Here is a 17,463-nt window from a genome sequence, read left to right as displayed (position 1 = left end):
CTTTCTAGTTTAATTTTATTGCTTTCTAGATTCGTTTTATTTAGTTTTATTGCTTTCTAGTTCGTGGTTATTTTATTGCTTTTTAGTTTTCTCTTTTCTCTTGTTCTACTTTTCTTTTATTTTGCATCAGGGATGATGCAAAGTTTTAAGTGTGAGGGGGAGGAATCATTAATTTAGGGATATTTCTAAATTTTTAGAATTTTTGCTTTTGCTTGAATGACTCATATGCTATTTTTGGTGAATAAGCTACTTGTCTTAGCATGCAGTTACAATTATTCTCTCTTGTTGGTTTGTGGTTTGTTTTAGTGGTGCTTGCTGCATCTCAATTTGTGATGGATGATTTGAGGTGTAACACATATTTGATCTATTCCCTTGCCAATAGCTTTGTTAACCACTTAATAATTGGATTAATTCTTGATCTTGTGTTTTGCATTGCTAGTGAAGGCTTATGTGAGATTCCGGTGATGGGAGTTTTGCTAGAACTTGCCTCATTACTCCCTAAGTGATGTCTAAGTTTTGCATGTTTTGAAGTGATTTAGGCCATTTTTTTGTTTAGCCATACCCTTTAAACCTGTCCCTATATATATTTTTATCCTTCGTGTCCCCATTGTGCCTTTTGTTTGTTCAAATAAGTGCTAAGCACTTATCCCCTCTTTGTGATTGTTTTTCTTTGATTTACCCCATTATTATAACCCTTAGCCCGTGGCCAAATATTTCCCTTCCACCCTTGAGAGAATGAAACTTTTATCTTTATCTTTTCCGTAAGAAGAGTTTTATGGAGTTGTGCTACGAAAAAAAAAAAAAGCAGCTAGTGTTACAAATGTTCAAGTGTGGAGGTCATGAAAGTTTGGATTAAAATTATCTTGCTATATCCAAAAGAAGTCCAAAGACAAAGAAAATAATGAGAAAAAAAAAAAAAGATTGAAAGTTTTTGAGTTTGGATCCCCACTTTACCAAAGAGTTGCTAAGTTCTTAAAAGAAATTTGCTCCTTGGAATTATGATTATCTCATCTCTTCCAAATTTTGAAAAGTTTAGATAAATTGTGACATTCTCTCTTTTTGATTAATTTTTCCATACCACTTCTTTGTTAGCTATAACCCGTAGCCCCATTTCAAGCTAAATAAAGTCCTATTTGATCTTAGCATGAATTCTTAGATTTGATCTAGGGGAGTATGAAGGGCAAGCCTATGGGATCTCATTCATGAGCCGTGTCTTGCATAATCTCAACTGAGTAATTGTCCACACTTGATCCTCACATACTTTAAATTCTTGGTGCTTGGTTATTGGCTTGGAAATGGGTCTCTTATGTGCCAAACTAATTTGATTCTTGAAGCTTGTTGTTTTGTAGCAAGTTGATTGGTGGTTTGAAAGGTTGTGCAAGAGAGAGCATGAGTAATTTGTATGTTTTGACTTGTGATTTTATTCCTTAGTTTTGCTTGAGGACAAGCAAAAACTTAAGTGTGGGGGGGGGGGGGGGGTGATGTTATCACATCTGTGCTTGTTTTTATGGTTATTTTGAATCATCACAGTAATTAAGTTCTTTAATTTTGCTTATTTAATACATGTTTTCCTTGCTATTATCATTTAATTATGGTTCGCACTTGTTTTGAATGTTTTACGGTGTTTGTTAGTGTTTCTGAACCATTTTAGGTCAAAGATATGAGTAAGGGGAGTTCAAGGATGAGTTTGGAGCAATTTTGGACAAGTTCGGGGCCCAGAGGACTCGACGCGTCGAAAATTTCCAGTAGCATTAGAAAACTGAGCCAAAGAGGCTCGACGCGTCGAGCCTCAATTCGACGCGTCGAGAAAGTCGCGCAAGTAAAATTCGTCGAGCGTCGCTGAAGCAAAACGCAACAATAATTTACAAAAGAAGTTTGAGTGGTGTTTAAGTGCATTATTCTCCAAATCATAAGGGACAACACTAAATTCCATATTGACTGGCGCTGAATTCCAAGCAAAAATTAAAGGGGTTGGTTTCCTAATAATTAAAGTCGGCAATTTCTTTATTTAAATATAGGAATTATAATTTGAGTCCAATTTTGTACAAGATTCCTATTTCATCTCAACTTTGTACTCACTATAAAATCCCCCCTTCCTCAACCCTAATGAGACACCGAGAGATTTTTAGAGTTCTTTGTAGACAAGAAAGAGAGAAATCAAGAGGCTCAAGTTGTCTTTGGAAGCAAGGAGGAAGCCAAGGAGATTTGGGAGAATCGCTTGGTTAATTCTTGTACTCTTTTGATGATTTGTAATCCTTTATTCATATTTGCTATGTATAATTTAGCCATGCTCGGCTAAATTCTTTAAGGATTTTTGGGTGAATTTGTTTATGAACCTATGTGCCTAGTTCGTTAATTTCTTAATATATTTATGTTTGGTTTTATGATTTGTGTTGCAATCTTGTTTTAATCTGTCGTTGTTGGTAGTTAAAGGCCTAAATTACTAGCTTCACGGTCATGTTTGTGTCACCAATGGGAGTTGGGGCATAAATTAGGGCACACACGATTGCACCTAATGGTTGGTCCTTGGGAAAGGAGAACTTATTAGGGGAAGTTTATTCTAGATTATTGCTCATCGGGAGATGGTAGTAATTAGGAATAATTGAATGCTGATCTTTGATCTTATTGGGTGTTTAAGCCATGGGAGTGGAAATTCACTAGGAATAGAGATTACGGGAGTAATTCGATTCCACTTTGCATTCCCATACAAATCTTAATTCCAAACCAAATATTACAAACGTTAATTGGCACTAGGTGATTAAACATTGTGATCCCAAGAATCCTATTTTGCTCTATTGTCTACAAAACCTTGCTACTTATTTTATTCTGCTTGTTATTTTATGCAATTAATCAACCTTCAAGTTTTGTTCAGACTAGTTTCATATGAGTAACCTAGTAGCTAGTGATTAGTACCCCACCTCTCCGTGGTTCGACAACCCGAATACTCCGGGTATTATTTGTTTGCCCCAAATTACAGCAATCAGTCTGTGGTACGACGTCGTTTATCTTAAATATTAATTTTTTTTTTTATTAAAGTTACGACGTCGGTTTTACTTAGAACTGACGCCGTAACTTTAATAAAAAAAATTAAAATTAATTCAATAACTGTATAATTTCTAATTTCCTTTTTTTTAAAAAAAAAATAAAAAATTCTTTACATATAACGTCGGTTTTTACTAAAAACCGACGTTATATATATTTATAAAATAAAATAAAATAATTTTAAATTTCAAACGTCGGTTTTGTAAAGAACCAACGTTAAAAAGACGATGTTGTAATACATTTCTGTAATAGTGTAATGATCATTTTAACACCATTAATTATTGTTATTTGTACAAAATTTTAAAATGCATAAATTAAATTGAACAGATTTATGATATAAATACTAAATTGAATAAAATTCAATACTACATAGCAGAAATCTCATAGATAATTTGACATACAAGATTTGTACTGTTTCGTTTAAAAGATCATTTCACTATCAGGTGCTGGAAATATGCAAGTATTAAAAATCAATTCTTGCATCAGACAACTCTCAAACAAAGTAATATTTTCTAAAATTTTAAAAATTATTTAATAAGAAATAATTCTTATTTGTTCTTCATATAGCTACCATATCTCTTAGCAAATCAAACTTCCATAGAATCAAATGATGGCGTCTTCCTTGAAGCTACTGACTATTTTTCGGGACAAAAACAATTGTTAAACCATTATTTCAATTTAGGGTGTGTTTGGAAACCTGGAAAATGAGTTCTGGAAATCATTTTCCAAGTTTCCATTGTTTGGATGTGCCTGGAAAATCAAGTCAACGGAAATCATTTTCCGTTGACTTTGGAAAATAGGCTTGTTTTGAAGGAAAATGACTTCCCCTTTTTTTTGGGAAGTCATTTTCCAACTTTTACACCAACATCACACACCACCAACATCATCAACACCATACAACCACCACCTCACTACCACCATCACCACCACTACTGTCACCGCCACCACCACTATACCACCGCAACCATCGCCACTACACCACCACTACCACCACCACCACCGCTGCCACCATACCACCGCAACAATCATCGCCGCCACCACCACCATACCACCGCAACCACCACCGCCACCACACCACCACCACTACCACCGCCGCCGCCACCACCACCATACCACCGCAACCACCGCCGCCACCACCAATACCACCACCACCACTGCTGCCACCATACCACCGCAACCATCGTCGCCTCCACCACCACCACCACCATACCACCGCAACAACCACCGCCACCACACCACCACCACTACCATCACCGTCGTCACCGCCACCACGACCATACCACCGCAATCACCGCCGTCGCCGCCGCCATGACCATACCACCACAACCACCGTCGCCGCCACTACCACCATACCACCGCAACCACCACCACCACCACTACCACCACCGTCATACCACCACCAGTTATTATTATTGTTATTATTATATAACAAATAACACCACTACCACTACACCACCACCACCACCACCACCACCACCACCACTATACCACCACCATCACTACCATACCACCATAATATTTTTGATATATTATTAGTTATTTTTTATTATATTTTAAATTATTATTATATATTATTATACATGTTGCAATATTCTAAATAAAATAATTAAAATGTTTAATTATACAATTCTACTCATTTTTCAGAAAATGAACCAAACACACCAAAACAGTTTTCCAGAATGCAACCAAACACTGGAAAGGAAAATATTTTCCGAAAAATGACCCATTTTCCAGAAAACATATTCCAGAAGTCATTTTCCTGCTTTCCAAACAGACCCTTAATTAAATTTCTAAAAAAAAAAAACAGTCTACATATATAAAATCAAAATTAGATAATATGATTGCTAACTCAATATAATAAGATTATTATATTAAATTGTTTTTTGGAGTAAGATTCAAATAGTATAATTAAACATAATTTTTTGAATATTATAGTTTTATGATTTCAGTTTTTATTTATTTTTCAATATATAATAAGCCATTTTAAAATAGTAATGATACAAATATAGTAAAAGTACATTATTTGTGTATTGAATGTACATTAGTTTATATATTATCAAATAATGTACCGTTAATAAATAAATAATGTACATTTAATATATTAAAAATGAAAAAATGCCAAATTAGCCCCCTAAGTCAAGTGGATAGTGCAATTGAGCGTCCTAAGTGAAAAAACTTCATTCAAGTCCCCTAAATATGTAAAATTGTTCAATTAAGTCCAATTTGACTTGTTTATCATGTTAAATTGATGCGGTGTTAACACGTGTCATTTTTATTTTATTTTTTTAAATAAATGTTTTTTATTTATTAAAAATATTATTTATTATAAATTAATTAATTAAATTAAAAAAAAAAAAAAAAAAAAAAAAGAACAGCCACTAGCTGTCTTCTTCACGGACAACCGTGGTTGTCACGGTTGTCTGGCAGGACGGCCACTGTCGTCTAAGGAAGACGGTCATGGCCGACGAAGAAAGACGGCCATGGTCGCCTTCTAGATCTGGAACGAGGGCTACGGCCTTGGCCGCTGCCCTCATTTCAATCGCATCCAAGCTTCGCCGGAGGACCATTCACTCACGATGCTCCCATGCTAATCCCCTGCTGAGCCGTTCGAACGAGAGGGTGAGGGAGACGAAGATCAGCTGTCAAAGATGCCGGAGGAAGTCGTCGGTGAAGGCCTAGGCGAGTCCAGACTACTGTACACGCGGGTCCGAGAAGGAGATCGGAAGAAGCTACACCAAGCTGGAGGTCGCTGGTGTCGTCACTGTCCACTGCCGCTACTTCATTGGGAAGAACATGGGTTGCCGGATCTGTTGGTCCTGAGCCGTTTCGCCATCGGGAAGAACAAAGATCGGACTGGAACGAGGGTGGCGGCCAAGGTCGTAGCCCACATTCTAGATCTAGAAGACGGCTATGGCCATCTTCCTTTGTCGGCCATGGCCGTCCTGCCGGACAGTCACGACTGTCCGTGAAGAAGACATCCAGTAGCTGTTTTTTATTTAATTAATTTATTTATTTATAATAAATAATATTTTTAATTTTTAATAAATAAAAACATTTATTTTAAAAAATAAAATAAAAAAGATACGTGTCAACACCGCATCGATTTAACCTGATAAACAAGTCAAATTGAACTTAATTGAACAATTTTACCAATTTAGGGGACTTGAATGAAGTTTTTTCACTTAGAGAACCTAATTGCACTATCTACTTAATTTAGGAGGCCAATTTGACACTTTTTATTTATTTATTTATTAAAAGTATATGAAGTACTTTTTGTTTATGATTCACAAAAGAATTTATCCCGCTATGAAGGAGCTAGGCTTCGGACAATGACTAGAATGTGCGGTCAACAAGCCCCAAATTCCCAATATGTGTCGTATTTTTTTTTTTTTTTACAACAATATGTAAAACTCATTTTGGAGTTGCGTTTTTGGTGTATATTTTTTTTCGTGTATTTCTGTAAAACGCAAGAGGTAGTTGCATTTACGTATTCGTATACGTAAAACGCATTACGCTCTTGCGTTTTCCAACGCATACGGTATCCCCCAAAACGCAACTTTTGCGTTTTACGTATTATACGTAAAACGCAAAACTAAGTTGCGTTTTTGACTTTTTTTTGTATCGGCCTCTCCGGCGAATTTGAAGGACGGCAAGAACCACAAAACGCAAGTCGCATTAATTGTGCAAGGACTTTTTTCACAATCACCACGCTGAACCAATTGTGCAACACCACATTCTATTAATATTTGTCTTTTTAAGTATACTTAAATAGCCGATGAACAGTAAACAAAACGAACTACCGGCGCTGGAACCGCCTATAAAACGCAAGTGGTTTTAGCGTTTTAACGTTTTATTCAAATAACGCAATTCGGTCTTGCGTTTTTGTAAATTTCTCCGGCGAAATACGCTGATAAACACAACGCATTTTGGTCTTGCGTTTTACGTATTTTCAAGTATAATACGTAAAATGCATCTCCCAATTGCGTTTTAACGTATTCAATTAAGATGAAAACGCATCTGGGAGATGCGTTTTTCGTATACAATACGAAAAACGCAACTACCAGTTGCGTTTTAAGTATTTAACGAAAAAAAATACGAATTAAATACCTTCAAAAATGCAACTGGTAATAGAGTTTTGTATATTTTTATCAAAAAAAATCAGCACACATTTTGACAATTTCTCACCCCATTCTACACATTCTAGTCATTGATCCGCTAGGCTTCTGCTGGCTAGCTTTGACCCGTCATGCATCGTCCATCTGTTTTCACGGCTCTAGAACGGTCAAGCCTACAGCCAGCCATATAGTTTAGGTGATGTGTTTCTGTCACTTTCCAAGTGTCTGCCCATGCAGCGCTGTTTTCTGCATGCCTTTTAATTTTGTTCTAAATAAAACTAGCCCGCCATTGTATGCATGCACAAATAAAACTAGCCCGCCAGTTGTATACATGCACAGCCTTGTGTAGTCTTTTTTAATATTTAATACTATATATATATATATTGGATCAGGTACGAAGTCAGAAATTTTGTTGAGGGAGTCGAAGATGCAGGGGCGGATTTAAAAGAAATTTTTAGTGAAGGCAAAACATTAAAAAAAAAAAAGAGATAATTTGAACAAAAAAAATTACCTAAGAAATATAGGTACAAATATTGTTGGATATGAGCAAAAAATAAAATACATCAAAACTTTATAAAATTCATAACAAAATATGAAACATAATTAATTTGATCAAAATAATTTGAATAGAAAACATAATATAAATTACACATACATCTCATTATTAATATATGTCATTATTAATATAAAAGAATGTTATATATATATATATGTGTGTGTGTGTTATTTTAAAAAACTATTAAAAACACAACTGAAGATTCAAACCCTTGACCTTCATTATAACCAAACACACACTTTGCTAACTAATCTAACTCACTTCTCATTAACATTCATTTGTTTTTTTATACAAATTAATACTAAAACCTATATATATATATATATATATATATATATATATATATATATATATATATATATATATATATATATATATATATATATATATATATATATATATATATATATATATATATATATATATAGATTTTGGATCCGGTGAGGTTACCTTTGTCAGGCGAGGTGGTGAGGCTATATATATAAAGGTTATATAAAGGTTATATATGGGGTGGGGGAGGGAGGACAGCTGCCCCCTGCCCTCCCCCTAGTTTCGTCCCTGCATATGGGAATAAGTTCTTAGGAGAAAATTAAGAACCAATTTTATTTGTACATCTGTAAAAATTGGATAGACCAGACCTGATTTTTTTTTTTTTTTTAAATGTGGTGGCATTTTTGTAATTATTACCAATTTTACTATGCAAACTTGAACACTAAAATCTATAATTTTCAGAATTTTTTAAGTTTGCACATTTAATACTAACATTTTGCACATTTAATATTAATATTTTGTACATTTAATAATAAAAGGTTGTACTTGTAAAAATGTGAAAGTACATTATGATGCAAAAATTTGTTAGTAACAATTCATATTTCAATTCACATTATGATAATTTAGCCTGTATGGACAACTCACTTAGTCACATGAGTGAAGTTTGAGAATAATAATCTGCGATCAAGTTTTACCAACGATAGTGTGAGAGCAACCTTTCAAAGTGAGGGAATTTCTTATACGAAGTAAGCTAAGATTTAACATTTATGATCAGTTAAATTACCATAATTTATATCGAGTCAAATAGTCTGTTGGACCGGGACGTGGCGAGAATCTTTGGGAACAATAATTTAGACATCTATTAATATAGATGGTGAGGCATTATTAAATTGCATGAAGATCAGATCATTTAATTAAATAAAGATTGCATGAACAGTATAAGACCCCACATTGGTCAATAAACTTTCTTACATGTCATAACGCACTCATTCTCTGTCTCAACATATTTTATGTGGAAAGGTACAAAACCATTAATTATTACAGAAAATTATTTCGACTAAACAATAATAAACGAAACCAAATTAATTGTAACATGAGACTATAAGGTAATCAGCAAATTAAAGCAAGCGATACGAGGGAACGGCAACTAAGTGCTGCACTTTTGGAGATGCCAAACCAAATGTCTCGGTCATGTCCAACTCGTGAGGGGACATCTTATTAGGCAGTTCCCAATTGAAACAATGCATCAACTGACCAACAATCAATTTAACGTTAATCAATCCCAAATTCACTCCGGGACATACCCTCCTCCCGTACCCAAACGGCAGGAGATGAAAGTCATGCCCCCGGATATCCACGCTCTTGCTCATGAACCTCTCGGGAAAAAACTCTTCCACGTTGTCCGACCAGATGCTGGGGTCGTGCCCGATTGCCCAACAGTTTATCATGACTCGCGATTTTTTGGGTATGAAGTGCCCGTTTAGCTCGATATCTTCCAACGACTCTCGGGGAACGAGCAACGTGGCCACGGGATGGAGCCTGAAGCTTTCCTTGATCACCATCTCCAAGTATTCCAAGTTTGGCAAGTCTTTCTCCTCCACCATTCGGTTCAGTCCCACTTTGTTCTCCAGCTCTTCTTGGAGAAGCTTCATCACCCTGGGATTCCTCATGATTTCTGCTAGAGTCCACTCGATCCATGCGTACGAGGTATCCACGGATCCTACGATCATGTCGAAGAGAAGTGCTTTAATGCTTGCCAAGTCAAGCTTGTGGGACGATGAAGGGTTCTTCATGGAGGCCAGCATCATATCTACAATGTCCTTATTGCTCTTTTGTACACCATTTTTTGCATCTTGTTCATGCTCTTTGACGATTTCTAAAAATAGTTTATCAACTGATTTTCCAAGTGCCCTAAGTCTCTTGTTCAAGCCCTGAAATTAACAATTTTGCGTAGTTGAATTAGAGATAAACTAGTCTAGATTGCTGATCCGCTTAAACCAAAAAGGTCAATAGACAGCTGGCATAGGGAGTTAAATTTGAAACCATATGATTATCATGGTTGCAGTAGACGTTAGGCGCTAGTCCGGCGCTAGAGCGTAGCGACTAGACTGCCTAGGCCCCGCCTATGCGGCTAACTAAAAAAAGACAGTGCACATGGGTGAGTGTATATATGTCATGTTACACGGGCACACATCAAATTCGGCCAAGTTAGGCACTAGGCGATTGCCTAGTCGGCCGAGTTAGGCGCCTAGGGCAGAAATCGCGACGGTCTAAGGGCGCATAGGCACTAGGCTGTTGCCTAGTCGGCCAAGTTAGGCGCATAGGCGGCCGATCAACTGGGCGCCTAGGACAGAAATCGCGACGGTCTAAGGGCGCATAGGCACTAGGCTGTTGCTTAGTCGGCCGAGTTAAGCGCCGCCTACAGCAGAAATCACCACGGTTTAAGGGCGCATAGGCGGGGCCTAGACTGATTTTTGAAAAGGTGATGATGATTATCAAATAACTAACTAATTGGCTGGTTGTCCCAACGTGTAACCAATTTGTTACCTGAAGATCAAATGGCTTTAGAAAGGGAAGATAGTCTGCAATATTGAAAGCTCCGATCAACGACACAATCTCTTGAACGATGAGTTTCAAGTCATGGTTATCATTGTTACTAGTCCCAAACAGCATTTTGTATGTAACGTTCTCAATCAACCTCCCCACCTCCGCCGTGAGATCCACCGCCTCCCGGCCGCCGGCTGCCGCCTCTATCGACTTCACCCACGCTACCATCTCCCCCCTCCGCAAATCCCCGAACGACTCGATCTTCGCCGCGGTGAGAAGCTCCTGGGTCGCAAATTTCTTATTCCCCCGCCAGTGAGGCCCGTACGGCGCAAACGCCATCCCCTTCGACCCGTCGGCGATGTTTTTCACCGCGTCGTTCTTCGGCCGGCTGGCAAACACGGCGTCGTGGGTCTTAAGGATCAGCTCCGCGGCGGCCGGCGACGAAACCACCACCGCTGGCACTTTCCCCAGCTTCAAGTACATTATGGGGCCATATTTTTTTGACAGCTCGTTAAGGTTCCGGTGCGGGAGAGTGCCCAGCTGGTGGAGGTTTCCGATGATAGGAAGCGGACGTGGCCCCGGCGGAAGTTTCCGGCCACTTTTCGACGACTCTTCAGCCCTCCGGTGACGGAAGAACCACCAAAGGGTTGCCAGAAATATGGAGAGAAGCGCTAAACCAACAGAAGACATTATTAATGATACGATATTCTCGTACTTGACAGCAATACAAGATTACGTTAAGTTGTTCCTGTGTTTGATAGCCCTAATTCCCTCCCTCTCACTATATATATAGATGAAAGGAAGCAACCATTTTTGAAATTTGGAGTATCTGTTGAAACCAAAAAAACTTTTCGTAGTATACAATGAAGAGAATGTACAATGAAACTAATACTACTTTTAATATAATTTTGAAATATATAAATTTTATATAATAATATTAGGTGGTCTAGTGGCACGAGATGACTTCCCGATCATGACTTTAGTAAGTTAAGAAAGTAATTATGAACATATAATATATTAGAACAGAATCAGTAATACTCACAAAAAAAAACTTCATTAATCAAATCAAACACATGCAACTGACAGAAAATAAGACTACTTTTGTACTTATTTCATTTAAAAACTCTTAATTCTTTTTATATATATTTCCAAATAAAAAAGATAGCCTGCCAAGAGATTGATTTTGGCACATGCTCATCCAAGTACTTGCCGAGAAATAGTATGGTTTTTTAAGAGACTAGCACACCGTTTTCTAACAAAGAATATTAATTACGTAACAATAATATAAAAAAAACAAAATCACATATAATCTGACAAAGAAGATAATATATAAAACAACATCACATATAATACGAAAAATTTTACTATGTTGATTAGTATTATAGTATGTATCATATACAATTATTACTATTTTAATGATTTTGGTTTAACCATAAGTTATATATATATATAGGGTCAGGTTCCTATGAGAACATGTCTTCCCGTGCGGTCAGTGCGGTATACACCATTAGGTATGCATAAATGCACCACAGAGTGTTCGAAAATACACCATTATGTGTGGTGTATTTTTTTTGTGTGGTGCATTTTTTGAAATTTCATTCTGGTGTATTCTCAAACACTGTATAGTGCATTTATGCATACCTAATGGTGTATGCTGCACTGACCGCACGGGAATACCTGTTCTCACAGGAACCAAAATCTATATATATATATATATATATATATATATATATATATATATATATATATATATATATTTCATATTATTTCTCCAAAGATAAACACTTTCCACACAAGAATACAATTTTCTCCAGAATATATAATTTTCTCCAAATACACTTTTCTCAAAAATACAATTTCTCCACAGATAAACACTTTCCACACAAGAATACAATTTTCTTCATAATATATAATTTTCTCCAAATACACTTTTCTCAAAAATACAATTTCTTTCAAAATACAATTTTCTCCATATGATTTGTCCAAAATCATTTTTACTCAACAATATAAAGGTAATACAAAATTCACCACATGTATATACACTAAAATTTTCCAAGCCAACGATTTACACACACAGGGCTCGACACGTCGAAGCTCATTCTCGATATTTCGAGAATCACCACACAATAGTACCATTTATCGATAAATGCACTCATGTCCACATTAATAGCACATATCATATAATAGCAATACATATAATACTCGGGAATATATATATATATATATATATATATATATATATATATATATATATATATATATAGTATTATTGATAGTAAATTATATTGGTCCGTAGAGATTAAAATTTTTCAATATAATGTTTGAAGGTGATGATATGAAGCAAGGTAGCTTGTTAGTATTGACTATTTGACTCCTTGGAGGGTAGCTATCAGGCGATTTTAATAAAATATTATCCCAGGCCTTATATGTACTAATTAAATATTTTGAAAGTGATATAAAGCAAGCTTGCCAGTATTGACTCCTTGGCGAGTTGGCGGCTAGCTATCGGGTCTTTTTATTATATTTAATAAAACATTATCCCACGTCTTATACTAATTAAATTTTTATATTCGTTTTAGCAGGCAATAGTTACTCTTTTATTTCATTTTTGTCCTAGATTTATAGATGACAATTCACTTTTAGTCATTTTTTATTAGAATATTCGTATTTTGTCTTAGTATTATTGTAGCATGATCACTTTGACAAAATCGTTGAAATGTTATTAAATACAAAGACATTTTAATCTTTTTTATACAAAGTAGGTTGAACCGCTATATTATTTATGTTTATTTATTTGAAAAAATCTATAATTGAAAACTGAAATGTCCTTGTTAATGATTTTTAAACTATTTTATTGATAAAGGACAAAAAATATAATACTAGGATCAAAAGTGGATGTTATAATAAAAAAAAAAAAAAAAAAGACTTAAATGGATTGTCACTTATAAATCTAGGACAAGAAATTGAATTAACTCATATTCAATTTACTCTTTTATTATAGTAGTTTTTTCTCGATTTAATTCTAAATAACTTTATCCTTAATTGGGTCATGAACTTTGAAGGTTTTATTTAATTGAGTCCTCTATCAAATTTTCTGTTTGTTGACTATTAGACTAAGATAATATGGTCTAATGGTACTCGGGTTGGATTTTTATTTGGAAGGTTGTGAGTTCAAGCCTCAGTGGAGGTAGTTGGTGATTAAATTAGACAAAACTATAGTGGATAACTAAGTTGGGTATTGACAAAGAAAGTATTACAAAAAAACTTTTTGAATTATATGAAGAAAAATCATTATAATCGATATTAGATATAAGATATTAACTCATTACAACCTTTCCGAATCGTATCTATCTACTATACTAATAAGAGTCCAAGAGAGTTAGACCTATAATGGGTAGAAAAAATGGCGGTCAAATTAGTCGTGCTTACTTTTCGTCCCTAAAATATACTCCGTAATTGATGTTGCAAATTTCGTCCCTTTACTAACAAAACATTAGGAACGAAGTATAGCTTAGAAAGGAAGAGTGACCGCAACTTGTTATTAAAATGACGAAATTTACAACGTCAATTATAGCTTAGGGACGAAAAGTGAACATGACCAACAATTATGGACGAATTCTACAATTATTTAATAACTTAGGGACGAAAAGTGTAACTTTCGAGTTCATTTAATATATAAATAATAGATTTTTTTTTTTAAAGGAGGGGGGCCAAAAGTGTAATTTATCCATATTATAATAATATAGACCTATATATTTACTAAAAATGTGGGGTGGGGGTGGGGGTGGGGGGCCAGGACCCCCCTTGGAGTAGGGGTGGCTCCGCCCCTGACGCTCCCTCAATAGCAATGTCCTTGTTTGGTAAATACTCCGTAATTATTAACTGATAGATGTTTGCTATTAGCTTATTAGGTTAATTAAAAGATATCACTAGTTGATAACATTAGTTGATTGTAGAAAATTGTTTAGTAAATTAACTATTAGTTGATAGTTTTTTGGAATGATTTCTTTTTTAAAAAGACTAATTGAAAAAGTTACTTTGAACAGATTTTTGAATTTTAACATTTTGAAGTTACAAAAAGCTAACTACCAAACACTTATATTGATTTTTTAATCAAATCAAACAATTAATAGTGGTCAAATAAATTAAAATTAGCTGATAAACTAACTATTTTACAAAACAGGCCAAAGTTTCTAAGAGCATCCCTATCAGTAGTTTATTTGGGGTTATTGGAACTATAAATGGAGATGTGGAGGAGAGAGAAAATGGAGAGAAAGAGTAGTTTGAGTTCTTTTGCAAAGGATGAATATTGAAACAGTATTTTTTTTTTTTTGAAATTATCACTTAAAGTGCACGTTTGCACGCGCCCGGTAGTGTGTCAGGCACGCTGACAGCGCACCTGACGCATTGTTTCTTTATTATTATTATTTTTTTTTTATTTTTTTTCTCCTCACTCCCATATTCTCTTTTCTAATCACATTTACAAAAACTTTTCAAAAATTGCAAAAAAATCTCTACTACTATGGATGCTCTAAAATAAATTCTGTAGTAGTAGGTTGAAGCAGCGGTAGTTTTTCGCAATAGTACAGGAGGTTCTGGCCTCAATGAACACGTACTCAACCCAACTCAACATTTCAGGCTATGACAAATTTTCCAATTGTCAGGTTCACACATCGATATTTATAAATTTTATCAATCAACAATTAATCAAAATATATTTGATAATTAATTAAACAAGTTAATTATCGAAATGATTTCTTGACTATAACGAAATTATCAATTTGGTTATTGACTATTTTTTTTGACCAATTAAGTCACTCAACTTTAAAAATCTTAACCAGTTTGGTCCTCCGATTATTTGGTTGTTAGACATCCGTTAATTTAGGACTACATTGGTAATTTTGCTATAGTCAAGACATCATTTCGGTAATTAATTTTTGTAGGAAATTGTACATGTGATGACCGAAATGGTTCATTGACTATAGCAAAATTACCAATTTGGTCCCTAGTTAGCGAATGTCTAACGGCAAAACAAAAGAAGGACCAACTTGGTTAAGATTTTTAAAGTTGGGGAACTTAATTAGTCAAAAAATAGTCAATGAACAAATTGGTAATTTTGCTATAGTCAAGAGACCATTTGATAATATGTTTTGAAATGAAAAAAAAAAAAAAAAAGTCCTCGGATGATCTATCACTTTGTGAATGTTGTGCACTAAATAAGTACAATTTTACTAAACGCATTATTGAATTTATTTTTATAATATCTCTATTATAATATGTATTCTTATTATTAAAGATTAATTATGTTTCAAAAAAAATACTATTACACGAAATATAAAATAAATTTAATAGTGTGTATATATATATAAACAATTATGCATGGAGTACATTATTTCTATATATAGGATACATTATTTTTATACATAATGTTCATTATTTGAATTTGTATAAAATAATATAAAAACAACTTGATGATTTATTATTTATATGCATATGGTTCACTATTTTTCTATGATCATTATTTATATGCATAAAATTTACTATTTGTATGCATAATTAAAGTTCACTATTTGTGTGATGTGCTTTGATGCATGGTCTAAAGTAAAGACAAGTTTTGACTCAATCAGTCCTTAATGCCATTCCCTGGTATGCAATGCAAACCATGTTGTTACCAAAAGGGGTTTGCGATGCAATTGACAAGACCACGAGGAACTTTTTATGGAAAACAAGCATGGTCAATTGGGACACAGTAACACTGCCAAAGGAGGAAGCTAAGGAGGACTTGGAATAAAATCTATGAGAGGATTCACACTGAATGAAAGTTGCAGCATATGTGGCGCAGAAAAGGAGAGTGTCGAACACACCATCTAATCAATGGCACTGACAGCTACGATGGTGTAGCAATGAATATCATTGATCTTTGCAGAATCGCAAAAACTCGGAATTGGGAGATATCTTCCAATCATGCTCCGATCCCGGAGGACAAAACCAAAGTGGCTGATGTTATGGCGAACCAAGCCTACAAGCAAGATGATGAGTTCAGCTGGTTTGAAAGGCCACCCAGTGACATTCAAAGAAATCTTCGTGAAGATGAGCTTGGCCTTTTTGGTGATGCCATTACTGTGAGGGTCGCATAACGATCTCCGGGTGTTCCCCTCCTCTTTATTTAAAAAAAAAAAGTAAAAATTGTCTTAAAAAATCATGGCAAATTATATTGTAAATCATGGTCCACATTAGAATGTGGATTATTAATAAATGTTTGTTTTTAATATACTGCAGATTCATTATTTGATGTACTATCAAACAATAAACATTTATTATACAAATAATGTAACTTTAAAAATAAATCTTTTACAACATGTTTGGTTCACGGAATAAGCCTGGAATGAAATGACATTCATGGGAACATACATATTCTGTTGTTTGGTAATGCCTTTTGTTCCCGAGAATTAGGGGTGAGCGTAAATTGAATTATCCGAACTACCACTTGAAATCCGAACTGAGTTTTAAATTTCAGGTGACTCAAATAGTTATCGATTTGGATATTTTAATTTTGGTATATCCGAATATAAATTTGGTTCGGATATCGAGTATTAAAAAATTATCTATACCCGAACTAATCCAAAATTTATTATTATAAATATAATAATATAAATTATGTATATAAAATTTTAAATGTATTTCATAATTAATAATATATTAATTCTCAAAAGTCTCAGTAATTACTATTTTGTCTTATTTTTAATTTGATAGTATATAGAAAAATATAGATACAAAAATAATAAAATCCTTAAAAAAAATTCATAATCGATTAAAATATAATTTTTAGATATATCCAAACTAACTCGAAATAAATCAAAATAATTTCACCAGAACGAAATATATTCGAATTAAATTTGGTTTGGATATCAAGTGTTAAAAACATCATCCAAA

The 17,463-nt window shown here is 34.5% G+C and overlaps 1 protein-coding gene across 1 annotated transcript; it reads right to left on the bottom strand.

Annotated features, from left to right (window-relative positions):
- Positions 1-8,956: 8,956 nt before the first annotated feature.
- LOC109172353 (cytochrome P450 CYP736A12-like) lies at positions 8,957-11,279 on the bottom strand. The gene is made up of 2 exons (XM_019321540.1): positions 10,531-11,279; positions 8,957-9,914 (listed from the first exon to the last, which is right to left on the bottom strand). The coding sequence occupies exons 1-2, from the start codon at positions 11,218-11,220 to the stop codon at positions 9,102-9,104; spliced, it is 1,503 nt and encodes a 500-aa protein (XP_019177085.1). The 5' UTR covers positions 11,221-11,279; the 3' UTR covers positions 8,957-9,101.
- Between the last annotated feature and the right edge of the window lie 6,184 nt (positions 11,280-17,463).

Source organism: Ipomoea nil, unplaced genomic scaffold, assembly GCF_001879475.1.
Source record: "Ipomoea nil cultivar Tokyo-kokei standard unplaced genomic scaffold, Asagao_1.1 scaffold0415, whole genome shotgun sequence".
Classification (NCBI taxonomy): Eukaryota; Viridiplantae; Streptophyta; class Magnoliopsida; order Solanales; family Convolvulaceae; genus Ipomoea; species Ipomoea nil.
Note: the sequence above shows the minus strand (reverse complement) of the source record. Positions and strands in the feature narration are given on the sequence as shown.